Source organism: Melanostigma gelatinosum (assembly GCF_949748355.1).
Source record: "Melanostigma gelatinosum genome assembly, chromosome: 12".
Classification (NCBI taxonomy): domain Eukaryota; kingdom Metazoa; phylum Chordata; class Actinopteri; order Perciformes; family Zoarcidae; genus Melanostigma; species Melanostigma gelatinosum.
In genome coordinates this window covers 23408880-23436499 of record NC_136645.1, presented here as the reverse complement: position 1 = coordinate 23436499, position 27620 = coordinate 23408880, and the positions used below count along the sequence as shown (strand labels likewise).

The window sequence follows — 27620 nt, the reverse complement described above, 5'->3', positions numbered from 1 at the left end:
TTCGTGATTTATTCAACAGAGATGTTCAATATATAAAACCCCTCATAGCACATATTTTGGTTATGAATGGCCAGCAATAAGCTGTATTGGAGTAGATTGTGCTTGATTTGCTCATTAAGCATTCTCTAAATGTAAATTTCTCCCCCATGTTAAATTAGATTTAATTCATTGAAATGTAATACATTTCATAATAACTTTGTCGAGGATATTTGCATTTATGCTGGGACAACATTCCAAGGAAACCTTTGTTTAATTTGACCATGTGTATTTTGATTTCCTGATTTCAAAAAGTCCCATTTTTAGAACTGGGCTTGTAAGGAAAATAGAGCATTTCTACTCAATACTAGAAATCAGAACCCGACAGGACAGGTGTGTTTAGTGCCACAAAAAACACAACATAAGTCATGAAATCAGTTTATTTATATGAAAAAAAGACATAAAGGACATGCATGCTGAAGACTTGTACTATCGAGACAGTAAAAGAGAAAAAGTCTACAAACGAGTGAGTGTTCTCAGGTTAACGTGATCTCCGATGACTCTTTGGCATCGATCACTTTGAAGACTCCCGCCTTCTCTTGCTTCACGCTCTCCTTTGCTTTGTCTGAAAAATACAAGTGAAACTTTACATCAGCTCACTGGTTTAAAAACAGTGAAAAGCCCACCAACGAAATCATGATCGATTTTGTTGTAAGTAGTTATCAATGTAAATAGAGTGTACTGTGAGAGTCAACTTTCTTCACTTTACAGACACGTTTAAAGGTTCATTTCACCCTAATGAATGAAACTAGTGTTACATTTATCTAAAGTTAAGGCCTTTACACACCGGGGTGTGACAAATAAACAAAATGAATTTGCCTCTGGTAAGCAGTTACGCAGTGTATATGTCTCCGGCTATTATTGTGAAAGGTAAGAACAGAAGGAGTGGATTTGCTCTTGCGCTGCCTTCGTCGAGGTTGAAAAGGAGGAATAAAATTTGCCATCTTGGTTCCGACTATGGAGCAAAGATAAAGTTTTTATGGTCATAAAGTTTGACAAGTGATTGATGCCTTTATTTGTGGTGCGAAAGCTCCAAAAAATCTATTTCTCGTAAAAATATTCACTTTTTCTTCACGTTATATCTGCAAGTCTGTGTGAAAGAACTCTTGACAAAATCAACAGTTAATAATTAATGACTTGCGAAATAGTCTCAGGGAAAAAAAACCAATCAAGGTGTGTATAGAGTTTTAGTGGGACATTGCACTGAAAAAAGCAACACTGGGTGGCAGCAGTAAAGCGTAGTCAGGTTTCCTCCAGGGTTCCCACTCTTTTCTAGAGATCTTTTTCAGTGATGAATAGCTGGTATGACAGAAGGGGATTGCGCCATACACCAATATGTTCCACTCTGTAGGATTTAAGAGTCCACGGCTTTAACTCATCGATCAAATCATATCTTATGTGCTTAGAAATTATGAGACTGATCATAGAATATAAAAATAAACAGTTACCAGCCAATGGTGACTAACTTTTACACTTTATAGATTTTAATATATTTATTATTACTACGACTACTGCTACTACCAATACTACTACAGCTATTAGTAAGACTACTGATACTTCTTCTAATGGTACGAATACTTCTACTACTAATAATAGCTCTTTCAGGAGAGGGGTGATATGACTTTTATTATTTGTAATCTTTAAACTTTTTGAATTAAGCTTTTTGCTATTTGTTTTGGATGGGATAGCGATGGAGAAAATCTCCAAATCCTGTTAAACTTCTTCAACTTTCAAAGCCTTCTTCTTCTCATACTTTCAGCTACAGACACCATAGTTAGACATTTCAACGAGAATAGTTTTCAGCAGTGCAGTTTAAATGCTTTTGGGCTTCAACATTTTTCAGACAGGTAGTCTCCCATTTCTGTATTTTCAGCAATTTTTTTGCAATCAATTTCAGCTTTCAGCATTCAAACGCATTTTCAGCAGGAAATGCATTTTCTAGTTTACATTTGATTGCCTGGTTGCACACGCATCCCAGCTCATCAGCCGTTTTACTGGACTCTTTGCCAAAGGGGAGTTTTTGATGAGTCCGCACCCATTACAACGCATTTGTGTGATCGGCCCCTTACAGAGGTGCTTTTACTATAACACACAACGCATAACCGCTTGTTGATACAAATATACAGATCGTGGAATGTCTGCGACTCCTCACCCAGCAAATCACTGCGATCTAGCAAGAGCTGCAGGTCCTTGTCGCTGATCACTTTCCCCCTCGATGCTTTCACCTCCCTGAGTGGGACAAAGAGACAACCGTTACCCTCCACTTCGGTTGGGAAGTTTGCTCCCATTTAAAAAGAGAGTTTCGGTTCCTCTTTACATTCAAACTTGTTTAGAGCGGAGGAGGATTTCTTACTTCTGTGTGCCTCTGGCTTTGAGCAGCGACATCAGCTCATCCAGATCGATGCAGCTCTTGCTGTGGCTCAGTGCCGCCTTCCCGCCTTTGAACTGATCTGTGGAGGGAAGCGGCAAGACAGAAACTATCATTGCAACTCCATCAGTTAGACAATACTTAAGACCACCCAGTGCTTGCAGGTCAAAATGTGGTGCATGATAAATTACTAATCTACTGCTGTTTTCAGCTGCAACCAATATACAGTAACAATAATAACGTGATTAGTTTTCATTGAACCCTGTTGCTGTATGGCTTCATATTAACTTCCACTGTTACTGTAAAGCCGTTAGAATTTTGGCCTATCTTCTATTTGCAATTAATATGCATTCAATCCCGTTCAATTATTTAAATTAAAATGATAATCTACTCTGGCTAAGGTAGTTTATCAAGAGTAAAATAATAGCTGTGATTTAACTGCAAGCTTCCAATCTATACACACCTCCGCATTAGCAAACCGCTGAAATTAAGGTACAGGCACCTTAACACTCATTACTTCAGGGACCTTGGGAGCAACTGCACGTGGGACTGTTGAGACTGGAAGTACACTGGCTGTGGCCATTACAGTGTACAGCTTTTGCCGGTGCACTTCTGTCTGGCAGTGTGATGAGGGCATGCGAGCCCTTGTTGCTGTAGTTTCTCTCATTGGAGCAGAGGCTGCATTTAGCATACTCTGCCGTATCATTTTTTTTAAACACTGACAGCGGGAAGCTGTACTGCTCTCCCTTCACGTCTGTTTAGACCTCCACCTTTATCCAGGCCCAGCTCCACTCACATCTCAGCCCTGCGTCAAGCTGCGCTACACAAACAGCATCCTCTTCCTGAAGCTCTCTGACCATCTTATCAGTATCTGGGCCTCAGTCGACAGAGTTTCGCATGCAGTGGACGTGAGCCTTAACCCAGCAAGTCTGAACTGTAACGGTACATAACGTAACTTAAACTTTGACGCCAATACACAATCCACCAACGTTCGCTAACGTGATATCAAGCCGACTAGCTTTCCATTATAAACAGGTTGGGAAGCCGGTGTAGACATCTTAACGCTGATTGGCCAAGACTCAACACGCCACATCAAAGATGTTTTATTGCGAAGATCAAAAAATAACCTTTTCTCCTTGTCTCACTCCAATCTGAGAAACGCTAGCTGACCAGTTGACCACCCAGCTGCAGCTACCAGAGCCGTATACGGTGTCTCTACGTTACTCCTCCGCATTACAAATATGGTAACTTCTGTTTATTGATTATAAACGGCCATAATCCAAGATGGCAACAGTGAAATCGCCAAACTCGAGGCTTCAAAACGGCAGTCCACAAGCCAATGGGGGACTTCATGATGACTACGTCCACTTGAAACCCAGCTATAGCAATTGACTTTTGCTATTGGCTGTGATTGTCACGCTACACTGTAAGAAAGAAAATGAGCGAACGAAAGATGCGACATGGACGAAATGTTCTATCCCACTGCAGGTCCTTTCATATCGCGATAACGATACATATCACATTATAGCATGTTTTCTCATCATCCAAAATGTATTGTCTATGAAATAATCACACGGTGAGGCCAATTTTTGAATTCTGCTACTTTGAGTATTTTCTCGTTTTATTAAGTGCAAAATGAACGTTTCAAGTGAAATTATAGGGAACAACTAACTAAATATGAGCCTCACTTATATTTCATCTCAACATAGGGGACAACAAATGTTATATGAATCAAAATCATCTGATGAATGCATTTTACAGAGGATTATAGACCAGGTCTATAATAGCTTCACATCTTTGGTCTGAATCTACTGCATGTAAGGTGTATACACAGCCTTCATTCGTGTGCACAGCTTCTCCATCGGTTATTTCCTTTAACTGTCGTACCACAGACAGACTGTTCCTACATTAACGTCTAGAAACAAAACATTGCGTTCAAGCATTTCTGTGTACCGTAGTAGGTCTGTGTTCCTGGATGTTGTGCTCTCTCGAAGACAAACAGCTGTTCGCAGCCTAGCTATGTTCAGACGACCACGTGCAAGCAACGCAATGTGTTGTCCAAATTACACGAATTATACTGAAACACAGTTCGGCTTCTGTTTTTTCCGAGAAACAATACAAATTCAAATTTGTTGACATTGTTTGATGATAAATATCGTCATGTCGTCCGAGGTATGATGACACTTTTTCGCGTTCTAGAGGCTTTTTTTTTGGTAAGGCATTTTGAAGTGCAGTCACTCACTCTTGTGGATGACCATCTGCTCCAGCTTCCTCTTGGCCGAGGCCTTCTCCAGGATCTTCTGGTCGATGGTGTTGGCCGTGACCAGTCGGTACACCACCACCGGTTTGGTTTGCCCGATTCGGTGGCAGCGGTCCTGAGCCTGCAGGTCGGCCTGGGGGTTCTGAGAAAGACGGAGCGAAGCATCAGCACACACTGACTGACACCGTTTTCAGAAACAGGTTTACCACACTTGATTTGTTGATCTGCACCCACCCAGTCACTGTCGAAGATGATGACGGTGTCGGCGGCCGTCAGGTTGATCCCGAGTCCTCCGGCTCTGGTGCTCAGCAGGAAGAGGAACACCTGAGGATCTTTGGAAAACTTGGTCATCTGGGGGAAGGGAACGATAAACAACCTGATGATTATAGTAATTACAGAGACACTCCGACATCCACTGAGCTCGTTGTTCCAAAACTCACGTTTTCATCTCGGTCGGAGTAGGACATGGTGCCGTCCAGTCGGCTGTACTGGAAGCCCCGCAGATAGCAGTAATCCACCAGGATGTCCAGGATGGACGTCATCTGACTGAAGATCAGAATCTGGACCACAACGACGAGTCAATAACAAACAAGTCAGAAATTCTGAACAGATTTGTATGCTTTGCGTTCCAATTACAATGTGATAGTTGTTTCCCCGACATCTAGATACGTTTTAAATCAGTTTTGATCTTTTTTTATGTTGATTGACAGGTGTGACAATAACGTTCAAGTACATTTAAGCACGTTAGACAAGTACATTTCCTGTTGGACTTAAAAGGTCAACTCTATCTGCATACTTTTCCAGGTTTTTCCAATGCCCACTCAGCACATTAGCAGTGATGTGAAAGCCAGCACTAGCCGAGTCAACATTAGCTGTGCTAAGTTTGGAAATAGTTGAAAGGGTTAGTTAGGATCCTTTGAAGTGAGTTAGTATGTGTACTCCCGTGTTGTGCAAGGTTAAACTACTGTTTTTATGAATGGAGTCTTGTGGCTTTGAGGAGAGAGATTTAACGGCTTCAGTTCCCCGCCACTTAGCCACCGAATAAAGTCAGTGTCAGTAGAAGTGTACACTATATTTAAAATATTTTCCCCGCTCGGCATTGTCAACAGACAACAGGGGAACTGTTGCCATTATAATCTCCTCAAAGCAGACTCCAATGATCTCTAAAATTTATATTTGCTTCCTTTTTCCTTTTGTGCTGATCCGATCTGTGACTCGATCCGAAACATGAGTTGTATGATCCGTTGCACCGCTATAACACAGCAGGAAAAAACAAAACCGAAAGGCCGGTGCAACGACACGTCAAACTGCCTATTTCTTTGCATTTTTCTTGTGTTTAAAATAACCTTCATAATGGCGCTAATTTTGGTGAAAAAGAAAAGTGTATAACTGATTTATCTTACAGTAAATATAACCTAAACCTCCCAGACCCACCAGGGGTTGAATGTAAGTACTTGGGCCACAACTGAGCAAGACTATTCATCAACAGTTAGCTTGAAAGACTTCATTAATTCTCCACTTCGGCTGACATGTACTTGGGTCATGTTCACCTTGTGTCCCCGTTCCTTCAGTGCAGGCAGCAGTCTGTCCAGTATGAGAAACTTTCCGGAGCTCTGCACCAGCTGCTCGTCAATCTGCAGGACGTACGCACAAGTGTGTTTAGAGGGGAACTCGTCACAGAGGGGGAAGATCAAAACTAACATGCCAAAGTTAAAACGGAACCTGTAGCTCCATATGTTACCTTGAACTCCTGTGTGGCGGGGTCGAGGGGGTACTCCACGAGGTAGGGGTGGTTACATGTCTTCCTGAGCAGCATGAGAATATTCTGCAGCTTCAGGTTGATCTGGGCGTCCAGCGGGCTGTGGACATCCGGCACCGGAGACGAGCTGGAGGAGACGAGAGGAGTCACGTTATGCTACATTCATATGGAAATCAGGCAGACGGCAAAACGGATATCATGTTAGTGGCAAGAGCACGAAGGTGAGATTAGGCGAGGCCAGCAGAGAATACCCGGCGATATTTTCAAACAACATACAGTTTATATGGCTGAGAACAAAAACAGACTATTGAGATCAATGAAAATGAATCAAGAAGCACGTGATATTAAGAAGACAGAGAAATGAAACCCAAGTTGAGTAATCTATTCAGGATTTTTCATGTGGAGCTGGGATGCTCACTGACCTCTGCTGATCGTGCTCCTTTTGGACCCTCTCCAGATATTTCTCCAGGTCGTACGGCGTGTCCCCGTCTCGCTCTGTGTAGTCCACCACCTTTCGACAACCGCGCTTCGGCCGCCCACTTGACGTCAACACCACGGGAGCTTCTGACTGAATAAAACCAAGAGAACGGGCGTTTTCAGTCACTCTGCTTTTTACTGGACTGCACTGATGAAGGCTGAGCTCAGACGCCCGTCACTAACTGTTTAAGCTCTTTGTGTTGCAGCTTTCAACTATGACACAACTGGGGTTGCACGGTGTATCGATACTAAAAAGGTACCGCGGTACCTGTATGTTAAAAACGACACTGCATATTTTTAGTATCGATACTTTATTAAAATAGCAGGCGATCAGAGCGCACTGGCTGCTCCGCTCCCTGTCATGCTGCCTGCAGGCATGCAAGGGGGCGGGGCTACCCAGCGCGCTCACAGCAACAGGCAGCGCTCAGTCACAGCAAGTGATCACAGGGGAGACATGGCATGAGCTTTTACAGACTGTCCTCGGGTTGTTGGAAAACAAGATGCCAGAAGTATCATCTGGAAGTGCTTTGGCTGTATTGCAGACAGTGAAGGAAAGCCCACTGACCTACAGAGACCCGTCTGCAAAACGTGTTTCAGAGCCACACAGACCAAGTGAGGAAACACGTCTAACACGGCAAAGCACCTTTCAGACAGACACCCCCAACTTTTCAAAGAGTTCAAAGAACGCCTGGTAAGCAAATGTGATTATAAACAGGAACACCCACAAGCTCACCCATAGACAGCTAACACGAGGAGCCTTAGCCTAGTTTGACAACAAGCCTACATGATCATGAGGTCACAATGCACACAAACGTGCACTAAATGAAACACAATTGATGCAAAATGGCTCCATGCTGGTGGAGCCTGAGGGTGGATCTTGAGCTACCGTACTTTCCGGACTATAAGTCGCACCGGTATATAGGCCCCACCCTCTAATTTTGAGAAGAAAACTGAATATTTACTTATATAAGCCACATCGGACTATAAGCCCAAATGCTACCCGCGATTAGCATTAGCGATTAGCATTAGAGAACATAATATATCTTTGTATCCACCTTTGTACCGTATATCTTTTCATGCTTCATACAGACATACCTACCGGTTCATGATGTGGTGTGTTCAAGGACCCAAGTTAACTAGGAGGCGTCTCCACGCGCTCCGCACAGGTCCAAGCCGGGAAGTGGCTTACGGTACCGGTAATCCCTCTGATCCGAGCCGGAAAGTGGCTGGATCGACACAAGATAGCTATTGATCGCTATCGCCTTCGTCCTCCTGTGCACTAAAACCATTGAAGTCCTCTTCTTCAGTGTCGGCATTAAACAACCTCAGAATTGCTTCGTTCGTGCTTGCAGTCAGTCTTTCGTCTGCACCCTCAGTGTCACTTTGCTCCCGAGGCAAATCCGCCCTTGAGCTTGCGCTGTCCTCCTCATCTCGTAGTAGTCCAGCCTTTCGGAACCCGTTGGTGATGGTGGATTCTTTCACACTGCTCCACGCTGTTAGGATCCACTGGCAGACTTGAGAAAAAGTTGCTCTTCTCATGCAGCGTGTCTACGTTGCTCGTAGCTCTAAATAGCATTTACGGCTAACTGGCTTGGCCAGTTGCTGCTAGCACAACAGCTATTCAGAGCTATGAGCAACAACAGTTATTGCCTCATTGCTTTTCGTTTGGTAGCCTTGAGAGACCTTAGTCTGTAATGAAAGTATGTCTGCATGAAAAGATGTACGAAGATATATTATATATTCGCTAATGCTAATCGCGGTTAGCATTTCCCCATTGGCGTAATGTTAAAATTAGCTTAGAAGCTAGCGAGTCGGACATGTACTGTTAAAAGCATCTTGCCGTTCAACCTTTTTTGTTAACAGTCCTAGTGAGAGGTAGGTCAAAGGTACTTCATCCATATTGTAGCGACCCTGTCAGTAACAGCTGGTAGCAGAGGGGTTGCTGGTAGCAACTGTTCTGTGTCGGGAGCTAGTAAATGTTGTGTTAGACCGGAACCGGAAGTTGTGGTTGTTGTTGTGGCGGAGGAAAGCTACGGAAAAATCCGTATATAAATTGCACCGGACTATAAGCAGAGGCCTCAAAGCGTGGGGTAAAAAGTAGCATCTGAAAAGTATGGTAATTATTTTTATTTTTAGTTATGGAAAAATAATTATTCCATGAATTAAGATAAAATATGAAGTGAAAATATCAAACTCACTGTGCAAGTAAATGAAGCATTGTTTACCCACCCACTCCCACAGACAGTCAGACAGATGCCAGCAGAAATCATGGCACCATGTAGTTGTCATTAATATCTTGCTGTAGGCTAATACTAATATTAATGCCATTTGTTAAGTGTTCAAAACGCTGGGCAGGAACAAGCTGGTAAAAAAGGGAACCGTACAGATGTTTTATTTATTACTAGTATAGATAAATATAGCAGTAACGTATCGTATTTGTGGTATTGTATCGAATTCTGGTATTGTATCGTAAGTATCGGTATCGTGATACTTATGGCAGGTATCGTATCGAAGTCATAATTTTGGTATCGTGACAACCCCAGACACAACACACTGTTTTACATTAGACATAAAATAAACTTTATCTTTAGAAAGGAAGATTCTCCCAACGAAAGTTGCAAAGTGGAACTTTAACTTATCAGCATACCGTATATCTGCAATATCAGCAGAAATGCTGACCAAAAGGTTGAACAGAGTATTTAACACAGAACACATGGAGAATAAACCCACAGAGACAAATGCACAGTCCTCACAAACCTTTTCCTGGCCCAGCATCTTGGCGAGGGTGTTGTTGACCGCGGCGGTGTAAAAGGCCTCCTGTTTGGCTGTCAGAGGAGCGTACACAATGATCTCCTTCTTCGGAGGAATCTCCAGTGTCACGTCTGACTTCAGCCTCCTCAGCAGGAATGGAGTTAGGATCTGAAATGATGAGAAAACGTTTTTTTTAATTTTTTTAAAAAGGAACCAATTTTTTTTTTCTGTAACCACGGAAAAGCCAAACAGTTCTCACTAAAAAGGCAAGGCAAATCTTTTGCACATGGTGACCTTTGACCAAACTTTCGAAATCAGTTTAACATTCGAGTCCAGGTGGACTTTTGTGTGAAACTTAAAAGAAATTCCCTCCAGGCGTTCTTGATCGCAAAAGTGTAATAAACAGATCAAAGGGATCCTGAAATAACGACACAATGATGCAGATTTGAAAAAAGTTTTATTCCTCCATTTTTGATTCGGCAAAGTCAGGGCGTTGCCAAAGACAGGAGGAAATTTCAACGCTGATGGTCTTTTGCGACATGGCACTATTTAAATTTCTTGTATTTACGTCGCATGCCGATGAGTCGACTTTGTTACGACATTGTCCCATGCGAAAACAAAGTTTGCTTTGTGTGACCACATTTAAAAGGGGATCAATTCAAGTAAGATAGTCACCATTTGATCAAAAAAAAAGTCGATATACATGTTTATGATACAGTTTATAATGAGATATGTTACTTATATTCAGAATAAAGCATGTTTGTCTTCAGGACAGAAAAATGATCCATACCCACAAAGCGGTTCAACACCAATGCTATTATATTAAACACACGATAGCATGTCAAGGCAATTGCAATAGTCACCCATGACTGCACTGATGGTTCAGGAGGACTGACCTGATGCAGCATGCTCAGGATGTTCTGCTCGCGCTCAGTAGCCACCAAGGTCTCCGCTTCACCGATGGTGCTGATGTCGAACCACGATTCGAAGCTGCACGGGAGACAGGTCGACAAGGGGTTAAACCTAAGCGATGACTTAAAGCTGAACAGCCAGCGACAAATTAATCATAGATGTCACATCCAACCGAAACGATTTGAGCAGTGTTCAGTTACAATAGAAATCCCTGCAGACCCATCACATCCTGGACACAAGCGGTTCCAACTCCTCCCCTCTGGTAGGCGCTACAGGGCTCTGTACGCCAAAACCACCAGACACAGGAACAGCTTCTTTCCACTGGCCGTCACTCTCATGAACAATAAATAAGTCATACTGCACTACCTCTGTTTGTAGGTTTATAAGTATAAATATATATCCAAAAGAAAAAGTGTACACATACATACATACACTTTCTTTTGGATATATATTTATTTATTTATTTATTTATTAGGGGTGTAACAGTACGCGTATTGAACCGCTCGGTACGAGGCTCACGGTTCGGTACGCATGACGAACCGAATAAGTTTGAATAAAAAAAATATAAAGATTTTTTTTTTTTTTTTAAACCTTTATTTAACCAGGTAGTCCCATTGAGATTAAAAATCTCTTTTGCAAGATGTAAGTAACAATACTACATAACATTAAGGAGCAGTTTTTGTTTTTTATGCTTATGTGTTGCTAAGAAGACACCCCAGAAGATGAGTCACTCAGGTATAGTTCCATCATTGTTCAAAGTCAAAGAATAACTTTATGATGTTAGTTGTAATGAATAAATACATTTTAAAACAAACTACATTTCTCTGGCATTTAGTTTTCTACTGTACCGAAACTTACCGAACCGTGAATTTTGTGAACCGTTGCACCCCTAATTGATACCATAAACTCATGTTTACTGAGAATTAGGGTCACTTTCTTATGGATACCGTACAATCAGACTTGTTTTTATAACATATCACCGTCATATGGTAGGCTAGCATCGCTCCTTTTGCTTTGTATTATCTATTTGGGCTATTCAGTTTTACTGTACCAAGCGGAGGATGTCAGCTCCATACTTTGTCGATTTATAAAGAGATATCAAATTAGGGCTGAAACAACGAATCGATAAGATCGATAATAATCTATTATTAAAATAGTTTTCATTGTCAAATTTCATTGTGTCACGAGTTTATTACGCCACTCAATAAGTCGCGGAGATGTTTCACAAAAAAAAAAAGAAGAAAAAAACGGAACACTTTACTTCCTGAAAACTGCAGTTTAACAACTGTTACAGTGAACAGACCGCGCTCTTGCACCCGACATATACGTTACAGTATAATGACGGATGAGGGTGGTGGACAAAGCGTTACGGTATGTCGGCGTTATTTAAAGAGAGACACAAGACAACGGCAAAACATCGGCATGTCCACACATATGAAGAGCCACCATCCGGTCTGTCAGCGACGGGGACACTCCGGTGTAGAAAACAAAGGATTTCTAAATCTGGTTAAAGTGCTTGAGCCACGCTACGAAATCCACTCACGCACCACTTCAGTGTGAAGCTGTTCCACACCTCTATGAGAAGGAAAAGACTGCAGAGACTGCTTTCACCACGGCGGAGTGATTCTTAGTCCGGTGCTGTAGACACGCCCCCTCTGTGAGAGTCACACACACACACACCTGGGGCAGGTACTGTAGACACGCCCCCTCTGTGAGCGTCACACAGACACACACCTGGTTCAGGTGCTGTAGACACGCCCCCTCTGTGAGCGTCACACAGACACACACCTGGTTCAGGTGCTGTAGACACGCCCCCTCTGTGAGCGTCACACAGACACACACCTGGGGCAGGTGCTGTAGACACGCCCCCTCTGTGAGCATCACACACACACACACACACCTGGTTCAGGTGCTGACAGAAGTATCAGAGTGAAGCTAGACAGGCCCAATAATATTCCAGTCACCACAGAAAGGTCGACCCTCTCCCCAGACAATGGAGATATTCTCATCTTTTTGAAAATAATGTCACAGTAATGGTAAGCATTATTGTGTATTTGAATGACCTGACAGGAAGTAAACAGACCCAAGTTGTTGCTGAGCAGTTCAGTTCAGTGTAAACAGTGGAAGCTAGCTCACTGGCTGTTTCTTTCTTTCAGTATTGATGAAAGGACGAGGATATCAACATACCTCATGTTGCACTTAAACTTAACAGAATTCTTGAATGTATTATTTTTATTTATTCATTTCATTTTGTTTCAAATTGGACATCTTCAATATTTTTGTTTTCATGTAAGACTATAGCCCAAAGTTCTTTGATTTAAGTGTTCTTGAAGTTCTTTAATAAATGGAAAGCAAAGTTATATTTGTCTCCTCCCCTTTTCTTTGTTGATCCGAAAAATGATCCGAACCGTGACTCCTGAACCGTGATCCGAACCGAACCGTGAGGTTTGTGATCCGTGACACCCCTAGTTACACCCCTAATATCAATCGCTAGTGTTATGTCTTCTTTAATACAACATGATGTTCTTTTAGTAAATGATGGTCCATTTACAGTAAAACAGACTATAACATGGAGTTTGCTTTAGGGTGGGCTTACTGTGATTGAGGGCGCTGCTCTGGAGCCAAATCCAGGCCAATAGTTTTGATTATTTGAAGGAAAGAAAAAAGCAATGTATTCAAAATAAAAATAAGTGAATGAAAAGATTTTTGGAGTTGAATATAATTTTGATTCAGTTCTGGAATTGTTTTGAATAAAATATTTATTTTCATTTTCATATATATTTTTCTATTTGAGGTCTTATATTTTTCTGTTCAAAATCTTATTTTTTTACAGTTTCAATTTTTTTCCCCACTTTCACACCGTATTTTTTCACTTTCAGACTTTTGGCCCTGATCTGGCGTGGCATCAACTGAGAGGGGCGTGGAAATCGTGAGTGACAGCAAACCAAAGAGCGTTGAAGACCTTCCACAACCACATTGCCTTCAGGCAACGTAGGCGCCGCGAGAATTATGATTCAACACTTTCTATACACCATCTTCACTTGAATGCAGTGGGAAGGGTTAACCCAAGATGGGAACGGTAAAAACGCCAAACTCCATTCTTCAAAATGGCAGTCCACAAACCAGTGGGTGAAGTCACGATGACTATGTCCACTTCTTATATACAGTCTATGAGTGCTACGCTATGTGGACACAGGCCGTTAAACCTCAGTGACATCATTTTGGAAATGAATACAAAGTTTTTGCACACATACATCCAAACAATCATCTCTTCCTGACCCTCCATATCGCTCTGTCAGCTACTAAGATACACAAACGGTGAAGTGTGGTTTTATGGTTTACGGTGTGTGGCTAGCTAGTCGCCAAAAAGTCTCATTTAATTGAGCGATCATTTTTAGTAAACACCCCCAAGATCAGGATGAGTCATCAAACATTTGAAACTGTGTTAAAGAAGAGTAAACACTCGGATACTGAATTTGTTCTACATTAGCAGAAAACGAGATAAATAAACAATTGACACAGAACTGGGAAAATAATTTTGAGTTTCACTGGTACCAGCACTGTAATCGGCAACAGAAAACGGCGTGGCTGCGTACCTCTTGAGGTCATCGAAGACCTCTGGCAGGAGGAAGTTGAGGAGGGACCAGAGCTCGGCCAGGTTGTTCTGCAGCGGCGTGCCGGTCAGCAGCAGCTTGTTGTCGGTTGGCAGCATCTTCAGTTCACGCACCAGCCGGCAGTTGAGATTTTTAATCCTGTGGCCCTCGTCCACTATCAGGTACTTCCACTGGAAGCGCTGGAGCGGAGCACAGACATGGCCAAACTTCTTACACAACACTCATGACAACAGTGAAATAAATCAATTATTTATAATATCTATGAAATCTATTTTCTGGATTGATAGTTTTGTCTCTAAAATGTCTGAAAACGGTGAAGGGTGCCTGCTAGAATGTCTCTAAAACCGGCATGTTTCACTGAGCCGGTATAACTGTTTGGTAAAGGATGAACAGGGATCCTACCTGTAGGAACTTTCTGTCTATCATGGCGATCTCGAAGGAGGTGAGGATCACAGGGCACATGCTGAGGGCCCCCTGAGGTCTGCGGATCTGCTTCAGCAGCTTGGCCCTCTCAACCTGGGTGCCGTGGTAGAGCAGCACCGACACCTGGGACAAACACACGACACTGTTCAGGGCGCTGAATTACAACAGACGAGGTGCGGGTCTATTTTACTCAACAATACACCTGCAAATCTACAACTTTTATGCGTTTAAAGAACCAGTCAGACGAAGAAAGTAATTTACACTTCCACGAGACGAAGACGAGAGTCACGTCCTACCTCTGGCGTGAAGCGCTTGAATTCGCTGATCCAGTTGGACAGAGTGGAGAGAGGGGCCACCACCAGGAAGGGGCCCATCACTTTCTTCTCTATCATCATAGCGATGTGAGCGATGCACTGGATGGTCTTCCCCAGTCCCATCTCGTCGGCCAGGATGCCATTGATGCCGTTCTCCCACAGCATCTGAGAGCAAAAAAGGGCTAAATGGTCAGCAGCGCACAGTAATTATCACACTTAAAAAACTAGAAAAAGGCAAAAATAAATATTTCCTCTCTTTTTCCACTCTGGTGGAGAAAGATACAGCAAAACGCCGTTAAACAGTCAAGTATCTGTAGCTTTAATTCAATAGGCAACTCGCGCTCTTGCTACGTCACATTACTTTATGCTCAGAGCACCAAAAGGTTCCGTAGGATTCCTGTCGTCTCTCTTATATTAAAGTTACTACAAGGAGCTTTCACGTTGTGTTGATTCTGACGGTCCCTGTGGATGAAAGTGGTAGTGTTTTTCCGAGCACCAGATTCCCTTTAGAAAACCTCTCATTTTATGGCAGCAGGCATCTGACAGTCTGCTCCGTGTGGTCCTGGTTCTCCCGGGCCTCCCTTCCCTGCAGAGGGCCCAGCAATACAGCCTGGGTCTCAAGCAGCGTGGCGTTGGCGCCCAGCGGAGTAGTGATCAAAGCTCTGCTCATGGCCTGAAGAGGAGACGCTGAGCTCTCCTCCTCCTGCAGGTCGAAGGCGGCAGCGAAGCCAGAGCTGGGTCTGTCCCACAATGAGCTGGTCTCTGCTGGTGGCCGCTGAAGGTTTCTGGTGAAACTGCTTGATTTCATCTGATTTCGCTTAGAATCCCGGTGGCACCGATGACAAGTAGTGCTGGGCAGTATGACCAAAAATGTGTATCACGGTATTTTTTAAGATTCTGGCGGTTTCACGGTATTATTTTTGTTCCTTGACTGGGTTTTTAAATAGGTTTATAGTGGCTTACTCTACTGTCAGGAGTACATAGAATATAAAAACATTTTAATGTCATGTGTAAAGGCTTTGCTTACTATAGGGCAGTGATTCTTAACCAGTGGGCCACCTAGAGCAGGGATTCCCAAAGTGGGGTGCGCGAGCTGCCTCTAGGGGGTGCGCGAGAGGAAAAGTGTAATGGCGGTCTGATGGTGTAATAATATTAAAGAGCGCGAGAGCGAGAGCGAGAGCGAGAGAGAGAGAGAGAGGGGAATCGGAGGCGAGGGGAACGGAGAGGTGCGTTGGGAGAGACCGGGAGAAGAAATCGAGCCAGAGTCAGAGGAAGATGAGACGGCGCAGACTGGGAAAAAAAGAGGAAATATGATGAAAAGTATGTGTGTCTGGGCTTCACTTGGATTGGCAACGCAGATTCCCCAAAGCCACAGTGCGTGGTGTGCAGTGAGGTTCTGGCTAACAGTCTGAAGCTCTTATTTACGTCGCCACCTGAACACCAAGCATGCAAGTCAAAAGCCCCTTACATTGTTTATATCGAAATTGGAGGAGTTACAAAACAGCCAAAAACAACTGGAGTCTCATTGATGTGTTGGTCTATAAATGACGCACTACGGGCTTCATATCTGGTTACAGAATAGCGAGAAAGGGGCTACCGCACACAATCACTGAAGACGTGAGCTTGCCAGCTGCCAGAGAGATGGTGGAATGTATGATTGGGGAGAAAGAAGCAAAAAAGTTGGACATGATCCCGGTGTCCAACAACACTGTGTCGCGCCGCATCGATGCTTTGTCCGAAGACATCCTGGCTACATTAGTCGCTCATTAATTGTAAATTAAATGTGATAATCTGCCTCTGAGCCTGTGCGTGTGTGCTCGCATCCGTATTGCTCTTTAAAAGTGACGCCTTGTGTCACTGAAAGTTATTGAAACTTTGTTGCAGTGTTTCAGGGCGTTTTCACACCTTCAGTTCGTTTGCTTTGTTCCGATTCAGGGATTAATATGATACAATGTTGCAGTTGCTCCTTTGTTCGGTTTGTGTTCACACTGCAACATTTAACAGCGGACTAAATATTGTAAACAAATGCCGCGCGCGAGCAAACTGTTCTCTCATTGGTCCGATTCTTATGTGGCTATGAAGGCTTAAAAGGCTCTGTTGCTTCTTTTTTTAAATTTTTTTTATTAAGGGGGGGGTGCGCGAACCCGGTCGGGATGTAGAAGGGGGTGCGCGGCCTAAAAAGTTTGGGAACCGCTGACCTAGAGGGCCGCAAAAAACTTTCAGTTTTGCACCTGTGGGCCGCGAGACCGCATGGTTATCAATTGAAGACACCAGAGATATCACTGTTATCCATGAGACGCTCAGTTACGATATAGCTTCCCACCACCTGGTGGCGGTAATACGGGAATTTTTCAAGAGAAAGGAAAATGGGCTACAAATGCAGAAACGGTCTGTCGTGTCACTGACTGGTAACTCAAAATGTGCTTTGAAAGCCAGCTACCTCGTAGCCAGACGTGTGGCACAAAGTAAGAAAGCGTTCACGTAGCGGAGGAGCTGGTTCTGCCTGCCGCTGTGGATATGTGCCGTGAGATGATTGGAGAGGCTGCTGCAAAGAAGCTGCTGACTATCCCACTCTCAAACGACACTGAGTCACCGTATCGCGGACATGGCCTCAGACATACAGCTTCAGCTTCTGGAAAGAATAAAAAGTAGCCCATTTTACTCTTTGCAACTAGACGAGTCCACTGATGTCACGAATGCCGCACTGCTGCTGCTTTTTGTTCGCTATCGCTGGGACAGTAGTTTGCACGAAGACATACTGTTTTGTGGAGAGCTACCAACACGAGCTACGGCTCAGGAATGTTTCGGCTGCATGGATCACTACTTGACTGAGAACGGCCTGGACTGGCAGAACTGTGTTGGGGTGTGCAGTGATGGTGCAGCGTCAATGACCGGCAGGCGTAACGGCGTCATCAAGCAGATACTTGATCGTGCACCAGAAGCTAAATGGACCCACTGCTTTCTCCACCGTGAAAGCCTTGCAGCTAAAAATATGTCCCCAGAGTTCCATGAGGTGATGGATGAGAGTGAAAACCATCAACTTCATTAAAAGTAGAGCTGTGAACTCCAGATGTTTTGCCAAGCTTTGTGAGGACATGGAAGCAGATCATGTCCAGCTGCTCTATCACAGTGAGGTGAGATGGCTCTCAAGAGGACTGGTCCTCAGTCGTTTGTTTGAGCTGAGGAATGAGGTCTTCTCTTTTCTCAGTGAGAAAAAATCTCCTCTGGCACATTACCATGCTGACACAAAGTTCACAGCTAAACTTGCCTACCTCTGTGACATATTTTCACTGCTGAACCAGCTGAACATCTCACTTCAAGGGAGAAATACCAACATATTTGTTGTTGCTTTCCAAAAAAAACTTGCTTTGTGGACAAAGAGGGCCCAGGAAAAGAGGATGGACATGTTTCCACTTTTGTCTGACATTTTGGAAAACTCTCCTCAGGTGCAGATCAGTGACTCAGTCTCTCACAACTGGCAGAGAAATTCGATGACTACTTTCCTGAGGATCCCAGAGATCGACACATGTGGATTTTGGACCCATTTTCTGTGGATCCCACTGAAGAAGATGTTGCTTTGTCCTCACATCTGGAATCCCAGCTTCTGGAAGTTTCCACCGACAGCACTTTAAAGTTGCAGTGGGGCAAACTGGACCTGGGCTCCTTCTGGATTGCGGTCTCAAAGGAGTACCCATGTCTAGCAGTGAGGGCTGTGAAACATACCTGTGTGAATCAGGATTCTCCAGTGTGGCCACAACTAAGACCAAAGCCCGAAACAGACTCAGAGCAACACTGGAGGCTACTCTGAGAGTGAGCCTTTCCCCCATTCCACCCAGACTGGATCTGCTCGTGTCTGAGAGGCCCAAGTGTCTCATTAAGAGGTGGACACGTATGAGTTCACGTCAGGCTCTATTTTCATTTGCACTTTATTTAAATTGTATTTATAGTTTATTTCATTTGAACCTTATTATTTTGAATGTATTTATTTTATTACCACACATTTATCAAATCTCCATTTTTTGAGAGTCCCTCTTTTTTTTTCCTGTAGTGAAATCAAATCAACAACTGGATGTGCCAGAATTTTCTTCAATTAAACAAAGATAAAACAGAAGTAATTGTTTTTGGTACCAAGGACGAACAATTGAAAATCACCGCTCAGCTTCAGTCACTGATGTTAAAACCCACAAACCAAGCCAGAAATCTAGGTGTAGTTATGGATTCAGACCTCAACCTGAACAGCCATATCAAGACAATTACAAAATCAGCCTACTATCACCTGAAGAATATATCAAGGATTAGAGGACTTATGTCTCAACAGGATTTGGAAAAACTTGTCCACGCATTTATCTTCAGCAGACTGGACTACTGTAACGGTGTGTTTACAGGTCTCTGTAAAAAGTCCGTCAGAAAGCTGCAGCTGATTCAGAACGCTGCAGCTCGAGTCCTCACTAAGACCAGGAGGGTGGATCACATCACTCCAGTTCTGAGGTCTTTGCACTGGCTTCCTGTCCAACAAAGAATTGACTTTAAAATCCTGCTGTTGGTTTACAAAGCACTGAATGGTTTAGCGCCAAAATACATCTCTGATCTGCTGCTACCTTATGAACCATCCCGACCCCTCAGGTCGTCTGGGACCGGTCTACTTTCTGTTCCCAGAGTCAGAACTAAACATGGAGAAGCAGCGTTCAGTTTTTCTGCTCCACATATCTGGAACAAAGTCCCAGAAAGCTGCAGGTCTGCTGAGACCCTCAGCTCATTTAAATCAAGATTGAAGACTTTTCTGTTTGCTGCTGCCTTTAATTGAACCACATTCAATTCATATATTCATCAATTTCCTGCATTTCTGCATTTTACTACTGCATTTTATTTCTTACACTGTTTCTTTAATTGTTTTTAAATCTCCTTTTCTTTTGCCTTATGTTTTGATGCTTTTAATGGTTTTATGTGAAGCACTTTGAATTACCTTGTTGTTGAAATGTGCTGTACAAATAAACTTGCCTTGCCTATTGATTCTTTTTGAGTTAATAAGCCTGACTTGAGCCTTTACATTTGTTCTTGTATTGCTTGATTTGTTCCATGAATTGTTAGCCTGTTGGGCTTCTTGTTGTGTATGCAGGTTTACATACACATGATGAATAAATGTCTTTGTGATCATCACATTGTATCTCATTTATTTGACAAGGGTTTTGCTTGTTAAACTGGAAGTGGATTTAATATAGTCATTGAATACAATCAAACCAAGAGTGAGCTCAATTAGTTAAACTAATACAGTGTTAATATTTGAATGGGCCCCGGGACACTTTGTGCTTGAAAAGTTGGGCCCCGAGGTCAAAAAGGTTAAGAATCCCTGCTATAGGGTGTGCTCGTACCATGTTGGGATAGCAGTTCGGCTGAAGTATTTTCGCCCTGGTCAGACATACCAGTGTTTTAATCATTGCTCTGAGCCCATCTTTCTCGACTGTCTGTAGCGGGACCAGGTCCTTGCATAGCTGGATCGTTATTGCGTTCGTAATGTCGCTCCACCGCTTGCTTTTCTTGTAATATGCAGTGCCTCGAGCAAATGCCTTTTCAAGCGATATCTGACCCTTTGGATTCACTGTTTCACTCCTGCTAACGTTTCTGGTTGACTGCCGTAATCGCATACACTCTTGGTATTCCAACTTGTGTTTTCTGCTGAGGTGATGGAGTAAGTTGCTAGTGTTACCACCAGCAGCAACAACAGTGGCTCGACAGACTTTACAATATGTAGTCGGATTTTTTAAAAACCCAAACACCTCCAAACAGCAGACACAGCTCCTTTCTTGGGCACAGACTGTATCAGTGCATCTCCGGTCTGTCTTTGTTCATCCTGCATCGCTCCTTTCTGTTCTTTAATGTAACGTTACTGTAGCGCCAGAGACTCTCCCAGCTGTTAGCAGACTGTTGTGCTACAGGGCTAGCTAGCGAGCTGTACCCAGCATGCCGTTTGGCGGTGTAATTTTATAAATGTACAATTATTAGTGTTACGAATTGTTTATTTGTCACAAACTGTTGTGTCGCGGTGTTTTTCCCTGTGAAAGAGTGTTAGTTGTGAGTTTGTGTTATACATTTATAACCATGATTAGGGGTCCCTCTCAATTAGGGTTGGGTATCGTTTGGGTTTTTTCCGATACCGGTGCTAAAACGATAATATATTGTTCAATTTAAAGAAAAAAGTAACTGTTTAAAGTATACTATAATATAAATAAATACAAAACACTATGCTTCAAACTGTTTAACTATGAACAATATGTTAACTGTTGACAGTATACTTAAATAAATATAAATAAATACAAAACACACACTCTGTACACACACTACAGCTTCAAAGTTCAGCAATTATTTTGCAGAAATATTTTCACAGCATATTTTCCTTCTCTGGCAAAATACGACACGTCTCATGCCTTATTTTATTTTACCAGTTGGTGGCGGTAATGTGCCAATTCGTCGTTTGCCAACCGCCAGTTGGTCTCGAAGAAGAAGAAGCTTCCGCGTGCCTGTGTTGTTGTGCTTATGAGCGGCAGCGCTACGTACCCCGTTGTAATAATACTATGAGTGAGGAGCGGAGGACCGAGTCCTGCTGCCAGGACGGAGTCATCAGAGTAGTGTAAAAAAAGTATTTCAATCGGCGCAGGCACCGAAAGGAAGCACCGAAATCTGCGTTGCGTTCCGGTCCGGTAGATACCGGACGTACAGGAAGCGGTGCCATATTGGCACAGAGTTTCGGTACCCAACCCTACTCTCAATACACTTAATACAACTAGCTCCGACTGAAGCGCCCTCTGCGGCGAACGATATATTTAGCTGCCTGTTGAAAAGTTGCAGCAGTTGTTTCGGTTATGGCGGTGTGTTAAAGATTAATATCATACGGGAAATTAAAACCGGTATACCGCCCAGCACTAATGATAAGCATTAAGAATAACTACCGGTATATAGAAATAGCCGGTCTTCTCTCCGATGGTCTCATTTACTTGTGTAGGTCTGTTAAAAAAAAGGTTCTGTAATGTCGGATTAAGTAACTGGAATACAAACATCATCTTCGACTCAATAAACAAACAAATTAATCAACTATGACAATTGGTCAACCACTCACCCTCAGCCACTCTGTGCCCTCTATCTGGTACGACCTCATGACCCCTCCGGTGAAGAGCTGCGGCTGCAGGGCGGGGACCGGCTCGCCGTTCACCTTCCTGTCGGGATGCAGGAGATGTTTTGCGTTGTCTCGCACCGCCTCCGACAGGCGGTTCTTGATGTCCTGATTGGAATCGCACATCTTCTCGATGTCCTCGGCTTCTAGTTTCCTCTGGACCGGCGCCTTGTCCTGATCAGAAATGTTTGATATCGACAAACATGGTTGGATGCGTCACATTCAATGATCCTACTTCTCTATATACAGTTTACACCTCCATTCCCTCTTATGGATTATTACATATCTTGAAATTAGGGGTATGCGATATGACGACATTAGATCATGAACGATTACAATTCCTCCAAAATCTGCCTTTACATCTAGAACATACTATTCTGAAGTGCACAGTCTATCAGTTTGCAGTTCTATGGCTACAGTGTCTTCCCTGCATACAGCTGCGCCACGCCACTGCTAAATGATTATAGCTGCTGCTAGATAAAAACATATCCTCAAACACACTGGAAGTGATGTAATGTAGCGCCTGTGGAGTGAGCCCTGCGCCTCACCTGTTTTTTTAGGAAGGAAATAACAAAGTAAACAGCTTTACAAGTGTTCCCTTTCAAATGAGTGGCGAATCTCATTTATGCCGACGCAAAGAGAGGTTCATGTGGTTCGAAAAGTGACTGATATCCATTTAAAGAAACTAACACATTTTAAAGTGTGGAACGGAATTTGGTGTGGTGTTTTGTGACCTTGTTCGGCTACATATTTTATACAGGGAAATAGTAGTAGTTTGGATGTATGGAAAAGAATAGAGATAAGATCGTGATCCTGTCTGAAAATAAATAAATAATTGTGACACGATATATTCGCCAAATCGCCCACCCCGACATCATATCTCCCCAGATGGAAAAAATAAAATGAGCCATTACCGCTTCCTCCACTTTTGCTTTCTTGGCTTGCGACAAGATTTCCTGGAAGACAAAAATCAAGCCGAACCAATGAGAGCAGATCAGTAAATGGCAAATCTGCAAAAACCGGGCTAAAAAGTCGAACGAGGCCTTACTTCTTTTGACATGACGTCTGCTATTTTGTAGTCGTCATCCCTCCTCCTCTTCTTTTTATCTAGTCCAATGGGGAATAGAGTCAAAAACGTCATTCATATACATATCATGATTTGAAATTCCCTTAAAGCAGTTCATGCTATATTTCGCATTGGAGCAAATATCAGAAGATCTACTCACCTTTTTCTGGCTCTGCACGGTTTGTGTTCTGCATTAAAAAAAAAAAAAAAAAAAAAAAAAAAACTTCTATGTATTCTAGTATTTTAATGGCAAGCTTTTTTTCACAAAGTAAAGCTTTCCTCACCTTCTTAGCCTTCTTTTCAGATCTCTCCTTCCTGAGGTTCTCCTGCAGGCAGAAAAAAAAACAAGAAGGCGTGTGATTAAACTTGTAGCCAGCAGGTGTCGATACAAACACAGCACAGGTTTTTACCGTGTGGCGTTCACAAACTGTACCTCGCTCTGTTGCTGCTCCATCTTAGTCAGCAAGAACTTGGAGTAGATGTTGCTCTTCTGCAGTAAATGCTGCAGCCTCTTGAACCGCATGTCATGAGACTCCTTCTCCTGTGTTTGCCGGGCCTAGAGGTGAGCAAAGAAGAAAATCATACATATGTCAAGTTTGATACTTGTGCCAATGCCGTATGAAATATTTGCAGCTATACCAGAATGACTTTCTTTCAATACCTCACTTTTGAGGATTAGGTTCTCCTACAAAATGGGCATGTGTGCCATGTAGGCCTAGTACTACACACCTGTAGTTGAACACTCTTGTGCACCAAATTATATCTCTGATTAGGGTTGTCATGATACCAAAATTATGACTTCGACACGATACCTGCCATAAGTATCACGATACCGATACTTACGATTCAATACCACAAATACGATACTGCTATATTTATCTATACTAGTAATAAATAAAACATCTGTACAGTTCCCTTTTTTACCAGCTTGTTCCTGCCCAGCGTTTGAACACTTAACAAATGGCATTAATATTAGTATTAGCCTACAGCAAGATATTAATGACAACTGGTGCCATGATTGCTGCTGACTCTGCTGGCATCTGTCTGACTGTCTGTGGGAGTGGGTGGGTAAACAATGCTGCATTTACTTGCATAGTGAGTTTGATATTTTCACTTCATATTTTATCTTAATTCATGGAATAATTATTTTTCCTTAACTTAAAAAAAAATAATAATTAGCTCAAGATCCACCCTCAGGCTTCACCAGCATGGAGCCATTTTGCATCAATTGTGTTTCATTTAGTGCACGTTTGTGTGCATTGTGACCTCATGATCATATAGGCTTGTTGTCAAACTAGGCTAAGGCTCCTCGTGTTAGCTGTCTATGGGTGAGCTTGGGGGTGTTCATGTTTATAATCACATTTGCTTACCCGGCGTTCTTTGAACTCTTTAAAAAGTTCGGGGTGTCTGTCTGAGTCCATTTTTGTCAGTTTATTGCCGTTGAATCACAGCCAAATCAGTTTATTTTGTGTTTATACAGCTGTAGTAAACAGCGACCGGTGGCTTGCTAGACACAGTGAATACAGCTCGATAAAATCCACGGAGCTCCTCTGAACAATGTTATGAACCCAGACATGACGGCGTTTAGTTTCCCGGGATATCTGTGACTTCCACAACACGTACTAAGCGGAAATATAGGTTCTTTTTTCCATAGTTAGTGGCGAACAGTTGAACGGTTTTCAGGCCGATAAGCCCCGCCCCCTCTCCTGCGCAATTCGCGCGAATGTACACAAATGGTCCCCGGCGAGACCTGCAGCGCGATTGACACGAATGTGCGGCCGCGTTTGGTGTGAACACTGCATTAGACATGATGCAGCTTAACAAACATTGAAAAAAAGGGGGAGAGCACACATCTTGAGGAATTAATAAGCAACACACCTTTTCCATTGTCTCTTTTTCTTTCCTCTCCCCTTCCTCCATCAGCTTCTTCTCTTCATCCTCCATTTCCTTGGTGATGACCTCAGACGTTGCATTCTCACATTTCACACCGATATCTTAAAAAATAAAAATAAAAAAAACTGATAGTCAAGAGTCAGAAAAAGTTGTCATACTAAATAATTGTCTTAATGTCAGTCATAAACTGAGGCAGTTTCATGGCGATATCTCTTAGTTGCCCCCCCATCATATTCACCTGTAGTGAGTGAGTGAGTTCCTATCTATATTCTCAAGGTATTTGCAGGTTTTTTCATACATCATTCATTGCCTGATTAATACACGATAATCCTAAAACATGGCAAAATAGTATTTGTATTGCTGTTTTATTAGTGACAAAGATATCCAAAATTCCCTCTGTAAAAACGTTTGAATCCAATACAGTATGTCAACAAAATGAAACTATTTTGAATTCTGGTTTTATCAAGATTCTGGAAATGTATGAAAATGAGCACATATTTGGTAAGATAATGTAATTGACATATTAAAAACCTGAAAGTTCTGGAAACTTTTGATACAAAAAAATTGATTGCCTTAATGCCATAGAAAAGAACGTGGAACGTGTTATGGTGAAAAACTCCTGATTCTGCCAGGGTACTTTGTGACCGACCATTGGAAGCTCCAGTCTCCATGGTTGTGCCCAGTGGCTCCTCAGACTCGTCGGGTTTTGGGCAGTGAGGGGACACACTTCGAGATTCTTCCTTCACGCTGTCAGCAGGACGAAACACACAAATCAAAACCAGTGGCTGAATTATTTTTGCTGGTTCACTGCAAATCTGAGACACTTTGCAGAACACGACTGAGACCACACAGTCTGTAACCCGGTGGCTGAGCCACCATGTGTAGAATACAACTCTCCCTGTAATATGGCTGTAATATCTGTAAATACGATATAATCAAATATGACAACGCTCAGCATCGACAAAAGGATCACAGACGCGTTACAATTAAAAGTTGACGTAACATATTTAGATTTGTTGTTATCAGTCAATGAAAATCGGATGCAAAACGATTCAACCTACCGGCTCATCGTTGCCAACAGCGAAGCAGACGACTGGGCTAATGTGTCAACGTTTCGGTGAAAGAAAGAAATGTTTGCCGAACAAAATAGCAACGTGGGTTGACGCTACAAGGAGGAAAATCAGACAGTGAAGTAACGCTAACTTCAAGTTAGCTAGCTAACCGTTTTCAATGTCCTTTCTGGGTGTGCAGGTCCGCAGATATCAAAGTAAACTCAAAAAAGAATACTGTATCTGAAACTATGCAAACGTTTATAATAAAACGAACGTTACTTTGACTTTCGACGTCCACTCTGCTACTCTGCACAGCGTGTGGTTCTGAAGCACGATAAGTGGCTACAAAGGAAGAGCACACGTCCGGTCCATACCTTTCAAAATAAAACTAGTCATGAGGGAGCTGGCTTGAGAAGGTCGCGTCAATATCTTATTTTCCAGGCTTTACTTCCGCTATTTTATACAGGAGTTTGGCGCACTTGATGCAACTAGGGGTTTTATAATGGGCGGGGCTATTCAATTTCGCGCCAGTTAGGACGAAACTACTGCATGTAAAATGGGGTGGTGTATGATTAGAGTGTAGATATTGCAATATTTTAGAAGTTGATATGAACATTATATTAAACAAAACTCGTTAAAAGTTATGAATTGAAGTGTGAAAAAAATAATTACAGACTCCAAAGGATTTAATGTACAAAGAAAAACATTTAACAACACAGCCACCCCTCTGAGCGGAAATATGTGGCACACATCATCTGATATTTCCCGCGAATGCTGATTGATGGTGTATTAATACTTTATTATACGTTAATAATGTCATCATATTCCACCTGTATTTTAAAAAAACATTATTTTTAAAGCAGCAAACAGTAGTTCTATAAATAAATTACAAACTACGCTTTGTATATTTATATCATGCAGCTTCTAGCAGTATGTTTTGCAATGAATAAGCAAACGCATGCATAAAACTATGCATTTCATGCGTGTAAGCTTGCAGTCAACTTCACTCACACTGGCGAAGAGAGAGTTACAGTAGTCAAGAGGGGTGAGATCATAGAGTGTATATAAGAAACCAATATTAATAATTAATCCTCAACTATGGCTTTTATCAGTTCAAATTAAAAATATAACTGTCTGCCGCAACGCTGTTTTATTTATTATTATGCATAAGAAGTTGCAAGTGATTCAAGTTATGTAACTTAACAATGCTTGTTGCACTTTAAATTATTGTTGGTCATCTTTTCTTCTATTGGTTGTATTAATCGATGAATAATTAGCTGCATGCACACTGAACAGTGTGGTCTATTTACTCGATCTGTCCCCACCCGGTGATGTTGTTCACAATAAATTGACATATTAATGCACCTGATTTTGTAGCATAATAAAATGTGCTCTAAAACAAACAACTGCCTTGATTGTACACTTAGCATGCCAGTGCAATATTAAATGGCTGAATTACACATTTTTTAACCTCCATTCCTACTTGCTGTCTGCGTATCTGGAGCTCTATTGGGTCCGTGTATGTTTTGA

At 42.5% G+C, this 27620-nt stretch overlaps 1 protein-coding gene across 2 annotated transcripts; it reads right to left on the bottom strand.

The window, feature by feature from the left end:
- Positions 1-410: 410 nt before the first annotated feature.
- On the bottom strand, positions 411-26394 carry hells (helicase, lymphoid specific). 2 transcript variants are annotated; one of them, XM_079279898.1, is made up of 23 exons: positions 26100-26394; positions 25688-25785; positions 25024-25139; positions 23579-23701; positions 23430-23471; positions 23306-23333; positions 23128-23186; positions 22994-23035; positions 22026-22253; positions 14897-15079; positions 14580-14723; positions 14160-14356; positions 10548-10641; positions 9658-9819; positions 6846-6991; positions 6406-6550; positions 6215-6298; positions 5105-5224; positions 4899-5015; positions 4647-4806; positions 2390-2486; positions 2189-2265; positions 411-601 (listed from the first exon to the last, which is right to left on the bottom strand). In XM_079279898.1, exons 1-23 carry the CDS (start codon positions 26105-26107, stop codon positions 513-515), a joined length of 2559 nt encoding a protein of 852 aa, XP_079136024.1. In that variant the 5' UTR covers positions 26108-26394; the 3' UTR covers positions 411-512. The 2 variants fall into 2 exon arrangements, with proteins under 2 accessions (XP_079136024.1, XP_079136025.1); XM_079279899.1 differs by having other exon boundaries at positions 26261-26330.
- Between the last annotated feature and the right edge of the window lie 1226 nt (positions 26395-27620).